Source organism: Crocuta crocuta, unplaced genomic scaffold (genome assembly GCF_008692635.1).
Source record: "Crocuta crocuta isolate KB4526 unplaced genomic scaffold, BGI_CrCroc_1.0 scaffold31, whole genome shotgun sequence".
Lineage (NCBI taxonomy): Eukaryota > Metazoa > Chordata > Mammalia > Carnivora > Hyaenidae > Crocuta > Crocuta crocuta.
The window spans coordinates 15306086-15322548 of record NW_027528362.1 but is presented as its reverse complement, the minus strand read 5'-3'; the positions used below and the strand labels follow the sequence as shown (position 1 = coordinate 15322548).

General features: G+C 42.9%; 1 protein-coding gene across 6 annotated transcripts in view; it reads right to left on the bottom strand.

Annotated features, from left to right (window-relative positions):
- Positions 1–16463, bottom strand: part of UPF3A (UPF3A regulator of nonsense mediated mRNA decay) — a 21857-nt gene that overhangs the window by 3008 nt on the left and 2386 nt on the right. Inside the window, exons 3-9 of one of the 6 annotated variants that reach the window (XM_077753953.1) lie at positions 16269–16375; positions 12621–12719; positions 12372–12482; positions 8331–8386; positions 8082–8240; positions 2606–2766; positions 433–730 (exon numbers count right to left, since the gene is read on the bottom strand). In XM_077753953.1, the coding sequence (XP_077610079.1) occupies positions 433–730; positions 2606–2766; positions 8082–8240; positions 8331–8386; positions 12372–12482; positions 12621–12719; positions 16269–16375 (991 nt within the window). Of the gene's footprint in view, positions 1–432; positions 731–2605; positions 2797–5410; positions 7700–8081; positions 8241–8330; positions 8387–12371; positions 12483–12620; positions 12720–16268; positions 16376–16463 lie in introns of those variants that run through there. The other 5 variants (XM_077753954.1, XM_077753956.1, XM_077753955.1 and 2 more) reach the window with 5 other exon arrangements.

The window sequence follows — 16463 nt, the reverse complement described above, 5'->3', positions numbered from 1 at the left end:
ATCTGAAAAAAAATTAACCACAATGTTTCAGGGGGAAAAAAAAAAAAAAAAAAGCTGTTTGTTGGTCTAAGTAGGCCATTCCAATCCCGTGTTGACTGTGCAAATTTAACTGAGGAGTATTTATGAGCCATCCAACTATCTACTAACAATCACTACATTACTAATTACATAAAAGAAAGCTCCATCAAGTGTCATGAAATGCAAACTGTTGGGGCAGTGCACTCACTAAGAGCACAGGACCCAGTGGGGGCAGACTTCCCACTGGCAGAGTGTGTGACCCTAAATCCCCAGACACCTACGCAATTTCTCTCTTTCGGCTAACTAAAACCACCCCTGTTCTAAAGCAGAGGTAAGGCCTGCAGGCATGCAGTTTATGCTATAAAAGCTTTTATAGTTGATGAATGAAAGATTATCCCAAACAAATAGAAGAACCTTGTTTCCTGGGCGCTCCGTTTTGGGTGCTGGGCCACCTTCACTCCTCTGCTCTTTCCCAGGCCGCTCTGCTGTCTCCACAGGGATGCCACTGTCCTGACTCCCCTTCTTCCCTCTGTCTGGGGGGCCTCCTTTCCTCCATTTTGGCTCTTCTTCATTTCTCCTTGAAAGCCTGTCAAACTCACAGTGAGCTCTATGCTTTCTGCTGTCATCCACATGGCATCTTTGTGTTTCAGGATCTTTTTCTCTGAATCTTCTGTCCATCTCCCTTTGCTCTTTATCACTGTCATTCTGTGACCTGTGATTCAATTCAAATTATCAGTAACCTTAGGTATATTGCTTGACAAGTACCTGTATTCCCATTCATACCGCAAGTTCCAGAATAGCCAGGGAACACCTAAGTCTGCTCGTCACCACACTGCCAAGTGTGCATGTAATGGGCACACCACAGGCATTCAATAAAAAACTGCTGATGGGGCGCCTGGGTGGCTTAGTTAAGTGTCCGACTTTCGCTTGGGTCATGATCTCGCGGTTCGTGGGTTTGGGCCCCGCGTCGGGCTCTGTGCTGACTGCCAGCTCAGAGCCTAGAGCCTGTTTCAGTCTGTGACTCCCTCTCTCTGACCCTCCCCTGCTCACGCTGTCTCTCTCTCTCTCCTAGAAATAAATAAAAAAACATTAAAAAAAATTAAAAAAAACACAAAAAAAACCTGCTGAAAGATGAACTGACAATAGTAATGACAGTATCTATTATTAGACTTGAATGACACATAGATAATAGGCACTGTGCTACGGTACTATGTATACTTAGCTTTATAATTTTTAGTCACGCCCCCCCCAAAGTAAACATAACAACCCCCCTTACAGATAAAGTACCGGACACCAAAGTGTTCATGTGACTTTCCTAGGACCCCAGGTACGTGTCCACCATGACACAGAGCTGATACTGACAGCCTTGTTTCGGCTTCAAGTGTAGCTACAATTAATTGAAATTTACTAATTTTTATACATTATCAAACTGATAAATGAATAGTAAATAAATAAATGGCTGCTTAGCTCCTCTGCTTCTTAAAGTCTTTCCCTCCACGACCAATGGCAAAAATCCTCACACACTATTTCTGGCTTCCCCACAAAACAGAAACGGCAGGACTGCTGGGGAGAAAAGGGTCTACAAGCAGTGCGGATTCATGCCAGAAACATGACAAAAGGCACTGCTGTATCATAACCCGTAACACAAACACCTACAACAGAAACTACAGTCCTAACATCACAGATTTCATAGTAATATGTAAATTAATTTTATAAACTAACCAATAAACCAGAATCCCCAAAAAGAGAGAAAATTTTTTTTTTATCCCAAATCTTTGTGTAAGACAGACAGTAGAAGTCATTCCGACTGGTATGTTTCTGGGCAAATGGCAGCCTAATCCCACGACCTTGCCATCTTGCCTCCAAGTACAAATTCACTTCCAGACATTTCGGAAGCAGCGCAGCCCTGGGCTCCAGAAACTCCTTGGGTGTCCTGATGCAGTGCATGAGCAGGAGCCCCGGGCCAGGGGAACCAGAAGCTCAGACACACGTGGCCCCACCGACCAAACCTTGAGGAGGCTCAGGGGTGAGAGGGAGGGGCTCCTATCTGACAAGGTCCTGGCGGGTCTCTCTGGCCCCCGTGCAAAGACAGTGTCTGTCCCATTCCACACAAGCCCTGCTCACGCTCCTTCCATGAGCTGCATGTCACAAGCAGGCAGAGAAGTACACGCCCAGGGACCCCTGGCCTGAGACAAGCAGGGCTAGTGGGCCACCTGGATCCACACAACTGCTGGTCAGATTCCACGGTAGGGCCACAGGGATGGTAACGCCAACACAGGAATCCTAGCATTTGGACAAAAGACCGGGAAGGAGATCCTGAAGACCTAAAGACTGACAACAGGAATCCAAAGGGAGCAAGGACAGGAACAACTACGGAACTAGCAGCACGGTATGTTCCTGCTTTGAAGACGGACTTCAGGCTGCAGATGAAATGCATTTACCAAGTTCCAAGCATGACCAAGAAGAAATAAAGATGCGGATAAGCATATCCTGGTAAACCCCCTGAATTCCACAAACAGTATGAAATACAAGCACTTGCACTGACAAAGGACATATATGACTCTGACAGTGACAGTCACAGGCTCACTTTTCCCTGGACTCCCCCAGCGAGCTCCCCAAGAGCATGGGCTTCCGGACAGCACAGCCAGGACAGGACTCCTGTTCTCCATCTCGAATATCCATTTCCTCTCTTCTTTCTTTTGGCTTCTCAGTGGTTGGTTCCTCTCCCTTTTCTGGCTTCTTAAGAAGCTAAGAAATTATAATGTCAGTAAAACATCACTTTTAGAGTACAGTATAGACGAAGTTATTTAATAAAAAAAAATATATATAAAACAACATTGAGCACAAGTGTGTGAATAGCAAAAAATGTAAGCTAATGGTGCAGCAACCAGGTTTTTGGCTAAATGTATAAGGCAACATTCAGTCAATGAAATGTTATGAACAATGTTATGAACAATGATTGAGGACAGTTGATGTGAGGAGAAGATGCTCGTGCTGATGAATAACAGAATGCTACAAAACTGAATGACCTGGTCTCTATTTGTATGATTACACACGCAGAACAACATCTAAAAGGCTGGCAACACTGTTAATAGTGGTTTTCAGGTGGTGGGACTGAAATGATCTTTCCTTTTATCAACAAGTTCTGGTTTTTTCCTAAATGAACAAGTATTGCTTTTGTAATAAGGAAAAAAACATTGTTTAAAATGCTGCATTACACTGATGACTTTTAGAATAGTTTAGACTTTTTGAAACACTTCTTACTCTTTCTTGAATCAGCCTGAACAGGTTGCTGTCTTTGAATTTGGGCCCTCCTTGCTGTTCTCTGTGTAGTTTACTATTTGAAATTCAACTGTCACAGGTATGTCAGTTTATAAAACAAAAACAGAAGGTATACTTCTGAGAATTTTTTTCTAACTTTTAAAAGTGAACATATTTTAGGGGCGCCTGGGTGGCTCAGTCAGTTGAGCATCCGACTTCGGCTCAGGTCATGATCTCACGGGTTCAAGCCCCGCATCAGTCTCTGTACTGACAGCTCAGCGCCTGGAGCCTGCTTCAGATTCTGTGTCTCCATCTCTCTCTGCCTGCTCATGCTGTCTTTCAAAATAAATAAATGTTAAAAAAAATTTTTTTAATAAATAAAAAACAAAAGTGAACATATTTTAAATTACACTACAGCAAAATTATACACAGGTAAGTTTCAACCACATGAGTTCATTTAAGAATCAAACAGATAAAAAGTAAAGCCAAGCACTAAAAGTTGTAGTACCTTATCTACCCTCATTCTGTCTGTGGGATCTATGAATTTAAACACTTTCTTTCATGTATCTACTGACATATTTTTTAATTAAAAAAGCAACATATGCTGGTAATACAAGCAAACCATAGGGAAGTATACTAGTTTATGTTTCCGCCCATCCATCCAACAAATAATTTAGTGCACCTGTTTTACTTGCAATACTTCTGAAACCAAATGTGTGGTTTCTTTTCCAAAACCACTTCTCCAAACTCTCAACACAGACTGGTGTCTTACAATTCTCTTCAGATTTGCCACTAGCTAGCTGGAATTAATGTCAGACCCCACAAAACTGTTCCCACTTCAGATGCCAGTCACAAATCCCAAGCTGCCACTGGTACTTATGACTGACTGGCTATATATGCAGGAGTTTCTTGAATGAGAATAACTTGTGAAACTCAGCGAAGCTTTATACTCACTAGATCACTGGTTTATTATAAAGCACACGTGCAGGAACAGCTAGATCAAAGAGGTGTACCATGCAAGCTACAGGGCAATGGCCCAGGGCCTCTGGGTCCTCTCTAGCAGCAGAACCCTCCTGGCACCTTGATGTGTTCACCAGCTTGGATGCTCTTTGGACCCCACATTTTAGGGAACTCTACAGAGGCTCCACTTTATGGCGACAAATGATTAAATCATTGGCTACTGGGGACTGAATTCAATCTTTAGTCCTCCCCCATCTCTTGGGGTCATAGGGCTGGCTGAGCATTCCAACCCTCTAATCACGTCCAGTCTTTCTGCAATCAGCTCTTACCCTGAAGCTGCCAAGGCTGCAGCCACCTGTCATCTCTCTGGCACAGAGAAGACACTCTTACCCCTCCAGGTTGCAAGGGCTTTAGGAGCTATGTGCTAGGAACTGGGGAAAAAGACCCCTGTGTTAGGTGTTAGGAATACGGTTGTGAATAAGAGACAAGTGCCCACGGTGAGAGAACTCACAGGATATTCTGGCTGAGGCAGTGGTGGCCATGTGGGGATGGAGAGAATGGTACACGCAGTGACAAAATAGGAAAAGTGAACCAGATAATCTTAGGTGGCATGAAATGCTACCAACAATTAATAGAACAGCAAGAACAAAACAAAACAAACAAACAAAAACAGAGTGATGTGGGACAAGGGGGAGAGAAGGAATGGCCTCTCAAGGGGTTCAGGGAGGTTAGCCATGAATGGAGACCAGATGATGAGAACGAGACACTTATGAGAAACCATAAGTCTTGAGGGAAACTCTCAATAGAGGGAAGCAAGCAGAGGCCTAAGGTGACACCAGAGAGAGGGAAACAGAGAGGCAGGAGATCCAGGGAGGTGGGGAGAAAGAGGGAGGAGGAGGGAGGGAGGAGGAAGGCGAGGGGAAGAGGGAGGTGGGGGAGGAGGAGGAGGAGGTGCCAGTCTTGTGTGCTTCCACCCAGCCCACCTCCGTTTTTAAGAAGCTTTTTGAAAAAGGTCCCACAACTAATAATGTAATCTACTGCCTACAGTTTGTGTCCTCAGGAATTTTGTTTGTAACTTTGGTAACCTAACTTCCTACTTCAGCCGAAGCTCACACCTAGTTTCAGAACCCTCAGAGGAAAATAAAACCAGCCGGGTTGCTCTCCTTGTATCATAGTTTCCTTTATCGTTAAAAATAGCCATGAGGCTATCTCTCTGCATCTGCAGTTTTATGATATTCACACAAACTCTTTTAGAATTTCTTCACAGATTTTATTTTTCAAGTTACAAAATAATTTTAATTCTCCAAATGATCCATAAGGCAGAGATCCCGAAAGGGAGCTCAGATGCTCATTAAAGGCAAACCTTGGGCTCGGCTGTGTGCCTTCAGGTCAGGACATCAGACACGCCCCTAAGGACAGAGGCTGTTGATTACCTGTGTCACTGGGGTCTAATCTGCAACCAAGGTTTTGTTTTACCAGATTTGGACAAAAATAACCCTTTCTCTTGCTTTAGGTTTTGACTCCCTTTTCTCTACAGAAAGGAACATACGTTTACTTTACTGACATAATTTTTTTATTTCTTTGACTTATTTTGGACTCCAATTCCATAATTTAAAACATAAAAATAAAATGCTACATTTCAAATACTTTAAGCCTTACTTAAAATTATAACTGAAATTGCAAGCTACAAGTTTCATTATTCCTGAAAAACTCTCAAAGCTACTGACAAAAGTACTTTTGAGAGTGTAAAGATTAGGCACTGGGTTGGCTATGATTTTGTGTTTAGAAAGATAAATGAGATGGTTAGACAATATTTCCATATCGACGACCATAAAATTTCTATTAAATGTAGATCTACTTTGTGCCTGGCCATGACAGAACTGAATTTCTATCATGATGAATGCTTAAGGTTTCTCTGTAATATATATATTTTTAAATGTTTATTTATTTTTGGGACAGAGAGAGACAGAGCGTGAGCAGGAGACGGGCAGAGAGAGACGGAGACAGAATCTGAAACAGACTCCAGGCTCCGAGCTGTCAGCACAGAGCCCAACGTGGGGCTCGAACCCATGGACCGCGAGATCATGACCTGAGCCAAAGTAGGACGCTTAACTGACTGAGCCACCCAGATGCCCCGTTTTCTCTGTAATATTAAGGTTTCATTTGATTAGTTACCTTCCCAGGGCTGTTGGTTTATGCTGGTGGAGAGGACAGGTTTGCCATAGGAAGTCTACCTATGCAGTTTTGTTGGGAGAGAGGTGTGCTCGCTACAACTGCAGTCACGTGGAAAACACGCCCTCAGCACGGTTTCCTGAGGGAAACCCTGGTTTTGCCATGTCCTTGCTGACTGGGGGGGGGGGGACATGAACTGTGTTTGATAGTCTTGGCTGGGTTCCTCAAATTCATCAATGTTGTCAGATTATGAGACATTTTCTGTGGGACAATCAGTTCCCCACTCATCTTGTGCATCCAGGTTTTGTCTTTGCAGCAAATGTGCTCAAGGGCTATGACCTGCCCCGCATCCTTCTGCATCCTTCACCCAGATAAGGTTTTCAGCGATGTCTTTAACCTTCAAGAAGACACCTGAGGAAACGATCTTCGGAAATTACTCCTTAGTGCCGTTCATCAGATACTTCCGGTTCTCCTCCTGGTGCTTCCCAAACATGCCCCCAACCTGAGATTAGGCACCACCATGTGGCTTTAGCCAGTGAAATCAGAAAAGAAACGTGGGCGTAGAGCCTGCAGCACTGCACGTTCCCTTCCCAGGCATGAGGGCCACGGAAGCAGATGCCAAGGTGCAGCCCCGGCCGCTGGGTCACTGTGGGTCACCACAGCAGTGGTGAGCAGTGAATGACAGCCACAGTGAGGTACGAGGCTATCTGTCACTGCAGCAAACCTAGCCAGGCCTCAAGGACACACACGGCTGTGTGTTTTCGTAAGAGTTTTGTTAAGAAATTGTTCTCACAGCTGGGGAGCCCCATGTGACCACCTATAGGAGAAACTGATTTAGAAGCAAAGGCCTAGAAAAAGCCTTGCCTTCCCTGAAGAACTGGTATGTGTTTTCCTCAGGGATAATGACACTATGTTTCTGATCAAGCATACCAGAAACCAGCCTATGGCTCAGTTATGGTGGCTCTGATCTCTTCCCCATCCTCTCCCTTTCTACTCTATCTTCTCCCAAGTCCTGAGCTTTTCTTTTCTTTCTCTTCATGATACAATTGTAATGAGTCCCTATAAAGCATCTCAAACCTTCTGTGGAATGAGGGAAGGTGCACATTAGGTTGAAGTCTAAGATAAGTAAAGTCATCTGAGCAGAATACTAAGAAGTAAAGGCTGACTCAAATTGGGGCAACATATTTTACACCGGAAAGACCTCCTTCTGCGCATTAGCCCACCCTTCCAGATGAATGCATCAGTCAAAGGAGAAACTGGGCAAGAGATGTAGAAACCATTGCTGCTCCTGCAAAGAAAACAGTAAAACCCAGTTCTAGGAGTGAGCCTTCATCTAGAAAGGCCAGCACACATGGAGCCAGTGGTTTTCAAACGTGTACGTCTTCTCACCAATGGAAACGTAAGCAAAAGCCCAAACTCTGACATGTAAGTGTGGGGCTCCTCTGGGTGGTCCTCCTCCACTTCCCCCACAGTATGTCCAAGGAACCCCCAGGGCTCAGGGAACACAGTTTGAGAACCACTGCTGTATCGCAGAGAAAAGCAGCTATAATAATAAGAGACTAGGCTAACTGAAAATGTCCTTACAAGTAGGAAGAGCTAAATACCTAAAAGGCATGCCTATAGTAGAACTGCTTTTGGAAAAAAGAAAGGAGAGGTCTCCTCAAAATTACCTTAATCCTTACTTCTCTCTCAGCTGTTCTCTTCTGTTTGTCTGCTTCTTTTCTCTTACACTTCTCCTCTTCTCTCTTTTTTCTTTTTTCTTCTTCCCGTAATCGCTTCTTCTCCAGCTCCCTCCTCCTTCGCTCTTCTCGCTTCTCTTCTCGAATCCTCTAAAGATGTGGAAAAGTAGGTGTATAAATTGTCTGCACGAATGTTGCAGAGACAGGAAGGATATTCATCAGGTAAAAAGGTAGACCTACCTGCTTCTCTAATTTTCTATTTCTAATATATTCCAAAAGAGGTGTGGTTCTTCTAGCTAAAACACAAAAATTGTAATGTAGTATTTAACTCTAAAATATGATTTCTTTCCTTTATTTTAAATATTTGTTTTCAATTTAATCCTTAAACAATCAGGCTGGCTCAGTAGACATAGCGTGCAACTCTTGATCTTAGGGTTGTAAATTTGAGCATACAGATTACTTAAAAATAAAATCTTTTAAATAAATAAATACAATTTAGATGTGTAGACATTGTATATGGGGTAGTTCCTACTCCATCCCTATAAAATCATGTCACCTAGAGGCACTGACAACTCTACACATAGTAGGCATCAAATTCCTCATTCTTAAGGGAGTCTTCATATTACTCACAAAGACACTATAAAAGCAAAAAAGAAAAATGAGTACAATGGATTCGACTTACTTAATATTATGAGTATCTTTGCATAGTTTTTTTTAGGTTTATTTATTTGGGGGGAGGCAGATATAGAAAGGGAGAGAGAGGATCCCAAGCAGGCTCCAGCCTGTCAGCTCAGAGCCTGACGTGGAGCTTGAACTCACAAACTGTGAGATCATGACTTGAGCCGAAATCAAAGAATCAGACGCTTAACTGACTGAGCCACCCAGGCGCCCGAGTATCTTCGCATTTTTGTGGATATTTTATAACATTACATAGCACGGTGATAGATTCAATTTGATTCAACATATATTCTGGGAGCTTCTTCCTTTTCTGCTCTCTAGACAATGATTTTAAGCAATGTAGATTCTTGTAATTTCTCATGATACACGCTCCACAAACCAGAATAACCAGATGTAAAAGTTTAGACAGTGACCCTCCACATGGCACTTCATCTAAGCAGCACCAACCACCCAGGAATGAACCTCTCTGTAAACTCAAACCCGATCCTCAGTTTTCATGTCCTGGACCTGTCTAACCTAACCTGAAATTTGGTGCCCAAATGCGGCGGGCCTCCTGGCACAGCCTCTCAAAGAGACTGGTTCTGAGAAGCATGTGTTCCCTGTGGTAGTGGCTGAGGATGCAGGTGGGAAGGCAGAAGACGGTTTGGGTCTATTCTACAGATCTTTCAAAACCTAAGATTAAATGAGGGAAGGAAGAATCCCTGGATGCACTTGAAGACTGCCCATGACATTTCCAGAATCCTAAGGATCAGGAGTTAATCAGAAATTTTATTACAAAGCCCCTGGGCAGGGGTTCTTACCTTGGAAATAAGGACTCCTGAATACCTCACCATAATATACCATATGGCTTCTGCCAGGAAAGCTCTGCCCTGGATTTGGGGCTGTGCAAATGCCTATGTTTCATCATAAGTACAGGGGACAAGAAGAGTCCAGTACCTCTCTGGGGGGCTCCTGTGTTAATCATGAACTCTGGCTCAGGATGAGTACAGCCGATGCCCTTTGTAATAGGCAAGTCCCCTCAAATAGGGAGGACTCTTCTCTTCACCATGGGAGTTCTGGACTTGTCGGCAAAGCATAGGACCAAGACCTCCCTGGGCAGGTGGGGGAGCCGATACTGAGATCCCGCCTGCCTTCCCCCTTTTCCTACAAAACACCTCCCGTGTTACCTCAAAGGATTGATATGAAGGGTAAATGAGACTCTGGATAAGAAAAGTGCCTTACAAACCATAGAAATGTATCATTTGTTAAACAAAAGGTACATGGCCATGTAACATAACACTAATTTAACCAACAGCATAACTCTTACCACTTACAGAGAGCTGTTGCACCCTTAGCACTGTCACGGCCACCTGGAAGAAGGGAAGCTGAGGCTCGGACGTGGCCACATGGTGGTGAAGTCTTAGGGCTGGAACCTGAGCCTACAGCCCCTGCTGTGCCACTGCACTAACCAGCAACTCACTGGGAATTATTTCTACTTAACCCTCATCACTCACACTAGATCCTAAGAGTCCACTGAGAGCCAAAATCTAAGAAAAGATCAAGGCAATTTGCCATGAATTGCCTGATGAAGATCCAAACTTCACTTTTTATTTAAAAAAAAAAATTCCAAACTTCAATGGGCAAAAACGGGATCACAGATTCTGATTCACATTTACTCATTCAGTAACACACAATGACCACTTCCTGTGCACCAGGAACAAGGCGAGGGACTTGGAATGGGAAAGAATGTTCCTCTTGTGTGGGACGGTGGCTGGAGCCGCTGGATGGTATGTATCTGGCCACCAAGGACTGTCTCAAAACTGTCCACCAGTGGAAGACCCTGGTCCTTCTCTGTGGGTATCCTGTACATGGCCATTTACAACCAAGTAGGAAAGAAATGACGGTGAGGGTGGTGCGTGGGGATTGGGGTAGGGTGAGTTCTATAAATAATTTTTAACTTCTTTTTTAAGCTCTTCCTAAATTTAACAAGCTCCATAGTGAGATCTCGATTTGCCTCCAGTACTGTTCTTCCCCAGCTTGCCCTACGTCAGTGATGGTGCCTCCATCCACTGATCTGTTCAGGTCAAACTCCCGGGAGCCTGGATTCCTTCTGTTTCCTTTCTTCCCACATCCAAGCCACCAGAGCTTATGTGGACTCCGCCAGCTTGCACGAGCAGACTCCCTGGATTGAAGCAAAGCCTCCCACTGGAAGCCCAATGTCTTCTCAGGGTACCCGCAACCCGTCACGTACAGAGCAATGCATGTGAAGTGATGCGGAGAACTAATCAAGCCATGCCACTCCTTCAGTGGTCACAGCTGCCTCTCGAATAAACCTCTTACCCACCTGCTTCTTCAGCCGCTCTGCCGGTGACCCACCCATGTCCCAGGCGCACAGGCGTGTATCCTGCTCCTCGGGGCCCACAGCTCAGCTTCCAGCTCTCGTCTCTAGTCCCCTCTTCTCTCGTCTCTTAGCACGGCTGCTCTAAGCTCAAATGTGGACTCGGAGGGCCTTTCCTGCCCAGGATTCTTTCATCACATTGTGCTAGTGATCCCATGAAAATGCCCTGGCTTGAAGCCTAATTATTTTTCAGGTGTTTATCACAGTCTTTCCCATGAGCAAGGCAGCTACGTGATGGCAGAGGCCTCATGCGTCCCATTCATGTTCACTCCCCACACCCAGTCAACATGTGCTAAGAATGAGCAAATGCATCCTAAGAACATCTTCACAAATATTTGCTTTAGGGATTAAAAATTCTTTGAGCCACACATCAGCTGTTACAAAATATAAACCTTCATTACTTGACTAATGAAGAACATTTCAAATGTTAACCTTTCTTACTACTTTACTCCACAGACATTCACTGAATACCTAAACTTGTCTAACAAGGTACTATGCACTGGGACCACCAATACGAAAATACAGTTCTAGTGCGGGGGGGGGGGGAAGATGAGAAAATAGGAATGTAAATTATTAATAGTGCAATCACCCCGTTCTAGAGGCCGTAATGGGTGAGTGGGACACAGCCACAGAGAGGAACAGGGTAGCAGGGGCGAGGAGGAGCAGAGCCAGACGGCGATGGGGACATCAGGCATGTTAACAACCTGCCACTAGGGGAGAATCATTTCTAAAATATGCTGCTTGCAAACAAAGGGCTGAAGCCTGATTCGAAGCAGAAGCAGAGTCTGTGCTCTGGCTGGGTTTATCCACTCATCTGCTTGGGTCCCTCAGGAGCCTTGATGTTTCTTTGAAGAGCAGCAAGATGACCTCACACTTAGGCAAAGCATCTCATCTCTAGGACTGCTCTTCAGAAGGATGACTGACTTCAGCCTCGAGCCACAGCACCCCTCCCTGATGTAGCAGGCACTGAGCACCCCAATGCCCTCTTCGCTGCTCACCTGGAAGCGTCATAACCATCAACAAAATGACTATAACTGAAAGCTCTGGGGCCCTCCATCAGGTACTCAGAAATATGTTCACGGGTTGCCATATTTTTGTTAAAACTGGAAAACATTCTATATTCCTGCCAAGCCTGTCCCAAGTGTGAATTTCTAAATAGTCGTGAAAAAGAAATACATATTCTATAAGTACATATCTCAGTAAAGAGAAGAAATGAACAAACAGACCAATAAGTTCTCTTGTCTTTGCCTCTATGTCTCCCAGGAGAGTTTCAGGATTGGCATTAGCTTTCTCTTCCTCCACACAGTAATTTTCCAAAAACTTCTTATATTCTGGATCTGTAAATTAAAAAAGAGAAAAAAAAAAAAAAAGAAAGAAAATAAACATGCTCCTCCCCGTATCTGGGAAAAGAAGTATATCTGATCAATGTATTTGATTTAGCAGTTTTCTAATTCAGCCTTTGTGAAAGGACTCACCGTCTTCAATGCTTCCGGTTTTGGCATCTTTTTTCTTGAGCTTCTTTTTGGCTATCTTCTGGAATGGGGCAAACTCTACCACTGCAGGATATTCTAGGCCTTTATTAGAAGACAAATTGCAAAAGCCATTCTGAAATTCCACTACATTCATTTTAGAAAATAACACTTGCCTTCTTAAAGACTCTGTATAACAATGACAATATTAAGCTGTTTTAACTATATTTCGAGCAACCGTAACCTTTCCATGTCAAACTCCAGACATGAACAAAGGACAGCATTTATTTATTAAATAAAATGATTTCTCATGTGGTAGTAATGCTTATGTAACTGAATGCATTCAAAATTCATCAAATGGTGAATTTTATTTTAACTCAATGTCAATAAAACCTTCTCTTCCCCACTGAAGTTTATCATAGAATATGTTAAATATGTTCCTTAGTCACATTTAAATTTCTTCTAATTTTAATTTTTTTTCAACGTTTATTTATTTTTCAGAGAGAGAGAGAGACAGAGCGTGAGTGGGGGAGGGGCAGAGAGAGAAGGAAACATAGAATCTGAAGCAGGCTCTAGGCTCTGAGCTGTCAGCACAAAGCCTGATGTGGGGCTCTAACTCATGAACTGTGAGATCATAACTTGAGCCGAGTCGGACACCGACTGAGCCACCCAGTCGCCCCAAAATTTCTTCTAATTTCAAAAGGTTAATTCCATTATCAACTTGTTATGTGAGTTCAAGGGAAATACCTTGCTTACAAGAGACACTTGACTAAAAGATGGGCTTCAAAGGGTGTGCACAGTAATCAGACAGGGTTTGCTTCAAACAGGAAAGTTTAGAATGCAAGCCATGAGAAACTGATTTGGTCGTTACGTGCAGGGGGGAAAACAGACCAAGAAATGTTCACTAAGATAACCTGCTATATGCTTAATCAACAGATGGAACACTTCTATGTTGGTACTAAATTCACTAAATAATCACCTTAAGCCTTGTCAAAAATGGCCAGGTGACTCTGATATCGCAACTCTTATTTATCTGGAAGATATTTCCGTTCTAACCTTAACTATCCAGGATAAAGTCAAGAACCAGGAGGAGAGCAGGGCTTTGGATGGGAGAAACAATGTCTGATTCGCTGCTCCATCAACAATACCTGGGACATAGATATTTATTAAACAGGAGTTGACACGCTTCCTGATTTTAAAGCTTACTACAAAGCTACAGTAATCAAAACAGTATGGTATTGGGGTCCCTGAATGGCTGAGTCAGTGAGTGACTGACACTTGATTTCAGCTCAGGTCATGATTCCAGAGTTGTGGAATCAAGCCCCGCCTCAGGCTCTGCTGAGCATGGATCCTGCTTAGGATTCTCTCTCTCTCTGTCTCTCTCTGTCTCTCTCTCTCTCCCTCTTCCTTTCCCTCTCCCTCTACCCCAATCACACACTCTCTCTCAAACTAAAAAAAAAAAAAAAAAAAAAATTAAGGTAAAAAAACCCACAACAGTATGGTACTGGCATAAAGACAGACATATAGGCCGATGGATTAGAACAGAGAGCCCAGAAATAAACCCTCACATACATGATCAAATGGTTTTCCATGAGGATGCCAAGACCATTCAATGGGGAAAGGACAGTCTTCTTTAACAAATAGTGTTTGAAAACCTGGATAACCACACGCAAAACAATGAAGTTAAGCTCTTAGGTAACATCACAGACAAAAGTTAACTGAAGAAGGATCAAAGACCTAACCATGACACTTAAAACTATAAAACCCTTGGCAGGAAACATGCAGTGAAAGCTTGGCATTAGATTTGGCAATGCTTTCTTAGCTGTGACACCAAAAGTACAGGCAACTAAAATAAAAATAGAAACATTGGACCACATCACATTAGAAACATCAATAGACTGCAAAGGCTACCTATGGAATGGGAACAGAATCATACATCCAATGAGGGGTTAAGATCCATAATATATTAACAAAAATTTTACATTTAACAAGAAACAAATAACTCAATTTTAAAATGGGCAAAGAATTTGGAACAGAAATTCCTCCATTCCTCTTCCTCCAAAGAAGACATACAAACGGCCAGCAAACGCACGAAAAGATGCCAACATCACTAAGCACTAGGGAAATGGAAATCAAAATCGCAATGAGATACTGCCTCATACCCATTAGGGAGTCTGCTATCAAAACGCCCCAGGAAACAACAACTGCCGGGGAGGACATGGAGAAACTGGACCCCGTGCGCTGATGGCAGGAAGAGAAAATGAAGCAGCCTCTATAGAAAACAGGAGGCAGTAGGCCAATTCCTCAAAAAAATTAAAACTATAATATGATCTAACAATCCTGCAACGGTATCTACAAAAATACTGACAGCAGGGTCTCAAAGAGATACTTGCATACCACGCTCACAGCAGCAAAGAGCTGGCAGCAACCCAAGGGTCCACTGACAAATGGATAAACAAAATGTGGTACACACACAACCGAATATTACTCAGCCTCAAAAAGGAAACTCTGACGCCTGCTACCACGCAGGTGAGCACTGAGGACACCGTGCTACACGAAGTAAGCCAGTCACAAACAGATGATGTAGGGTTCCATTTGGAGTGGTGTCTAGAGTAGTAAATTCATTGAAACAAGACACAGAAAGGTGGGTGCCAGGGACTGGGGATGGAGGAGAGGTGGGGAGTTATTTAAAAAGTAGAGTTTTAGCTTTATAAGCTGATAAGAATTCTGGAGGTGGGCTGCACAATAGTGGGAAAGTACTTAACACTACTGAACTGTGCACTCGGGAAAGGCTAAAATGGTAAATCTATGCTATGTGTATCTTACCATAACTTTTTAAAAAATAAAGGAAAAAGGCACTTGGAGGAGCAACCATTTAACACAAATGTCAAATAGCTCAAGCATTAAATTTGGTTTTACTCACAGGACAGAATCTCTTTACCTTAGCCTAGTTACTCTTTAAGGATTTCTTGCTCCCTCTCAGTGGAGAAGAAAACACTTATCAGGAGTGGGGTGGGGTGGAGTGGGAGGAGGCTGGCTGGTGAGGGGTGTTCAGAGAATACACACAGGTATGCAGACCTGACTGCAGTGGACACAACACCTGACAGTGTGACAGGGAAGGAGGACAAAGCGAGGACCCAAAAGTACAGAGAATTAGGACCATTTAGAGGAGAGGTAAATATCACTGTCGCCGCGGGCAGCTGTTCAACAGTCAGATACTGAGGTTCGTTACTGCAATCCCCTTTTTCCCATGACATTGTCCAGAAATGGTATGATTATGAAGAGTGCTCTGTTTAAGATATAGGTATAAGTGAATAATATAGTTTAGAAAACTAACATTGAATATGAACAAAGTAATTTAGTTTTGGTACATAAGAAAGTGAAGCTCACTTATCCAGAAAACTCATTTATATGAAAAACTTCACTCTCTGACAATACATAAATAGGTTGTCATGGTTACAAAGAATTGCTAGAGTTCTTTGATTTACATGTAATTTCAATTTTCAACACAAGCACAAACCATAGTAACACAATCAAAATTTATGAACTTATTTTAAGTCAGTATCTGAGAACTTAAGTACATCACAAACATTCCAGCAAAACATAATTAACGCACTTAGAGACTATAATAGTTTAAAAAGCCAATGATCGAACCTTTACTGTCAATGAAGATATATCCATCAAAACGATCTCTAAAAAGAAGGATGTCATCAGGATTTCTAAAATTAATGTATGCTCTTGAGTAGAGATGAGGATAAAGACTGAAATAAGAGATAACAATGAAAATTGTTAGCAAAAAATGCAAGATTTCTTTAATTTTAATTTTTTTTTCTTTTCTAGATGCAACAA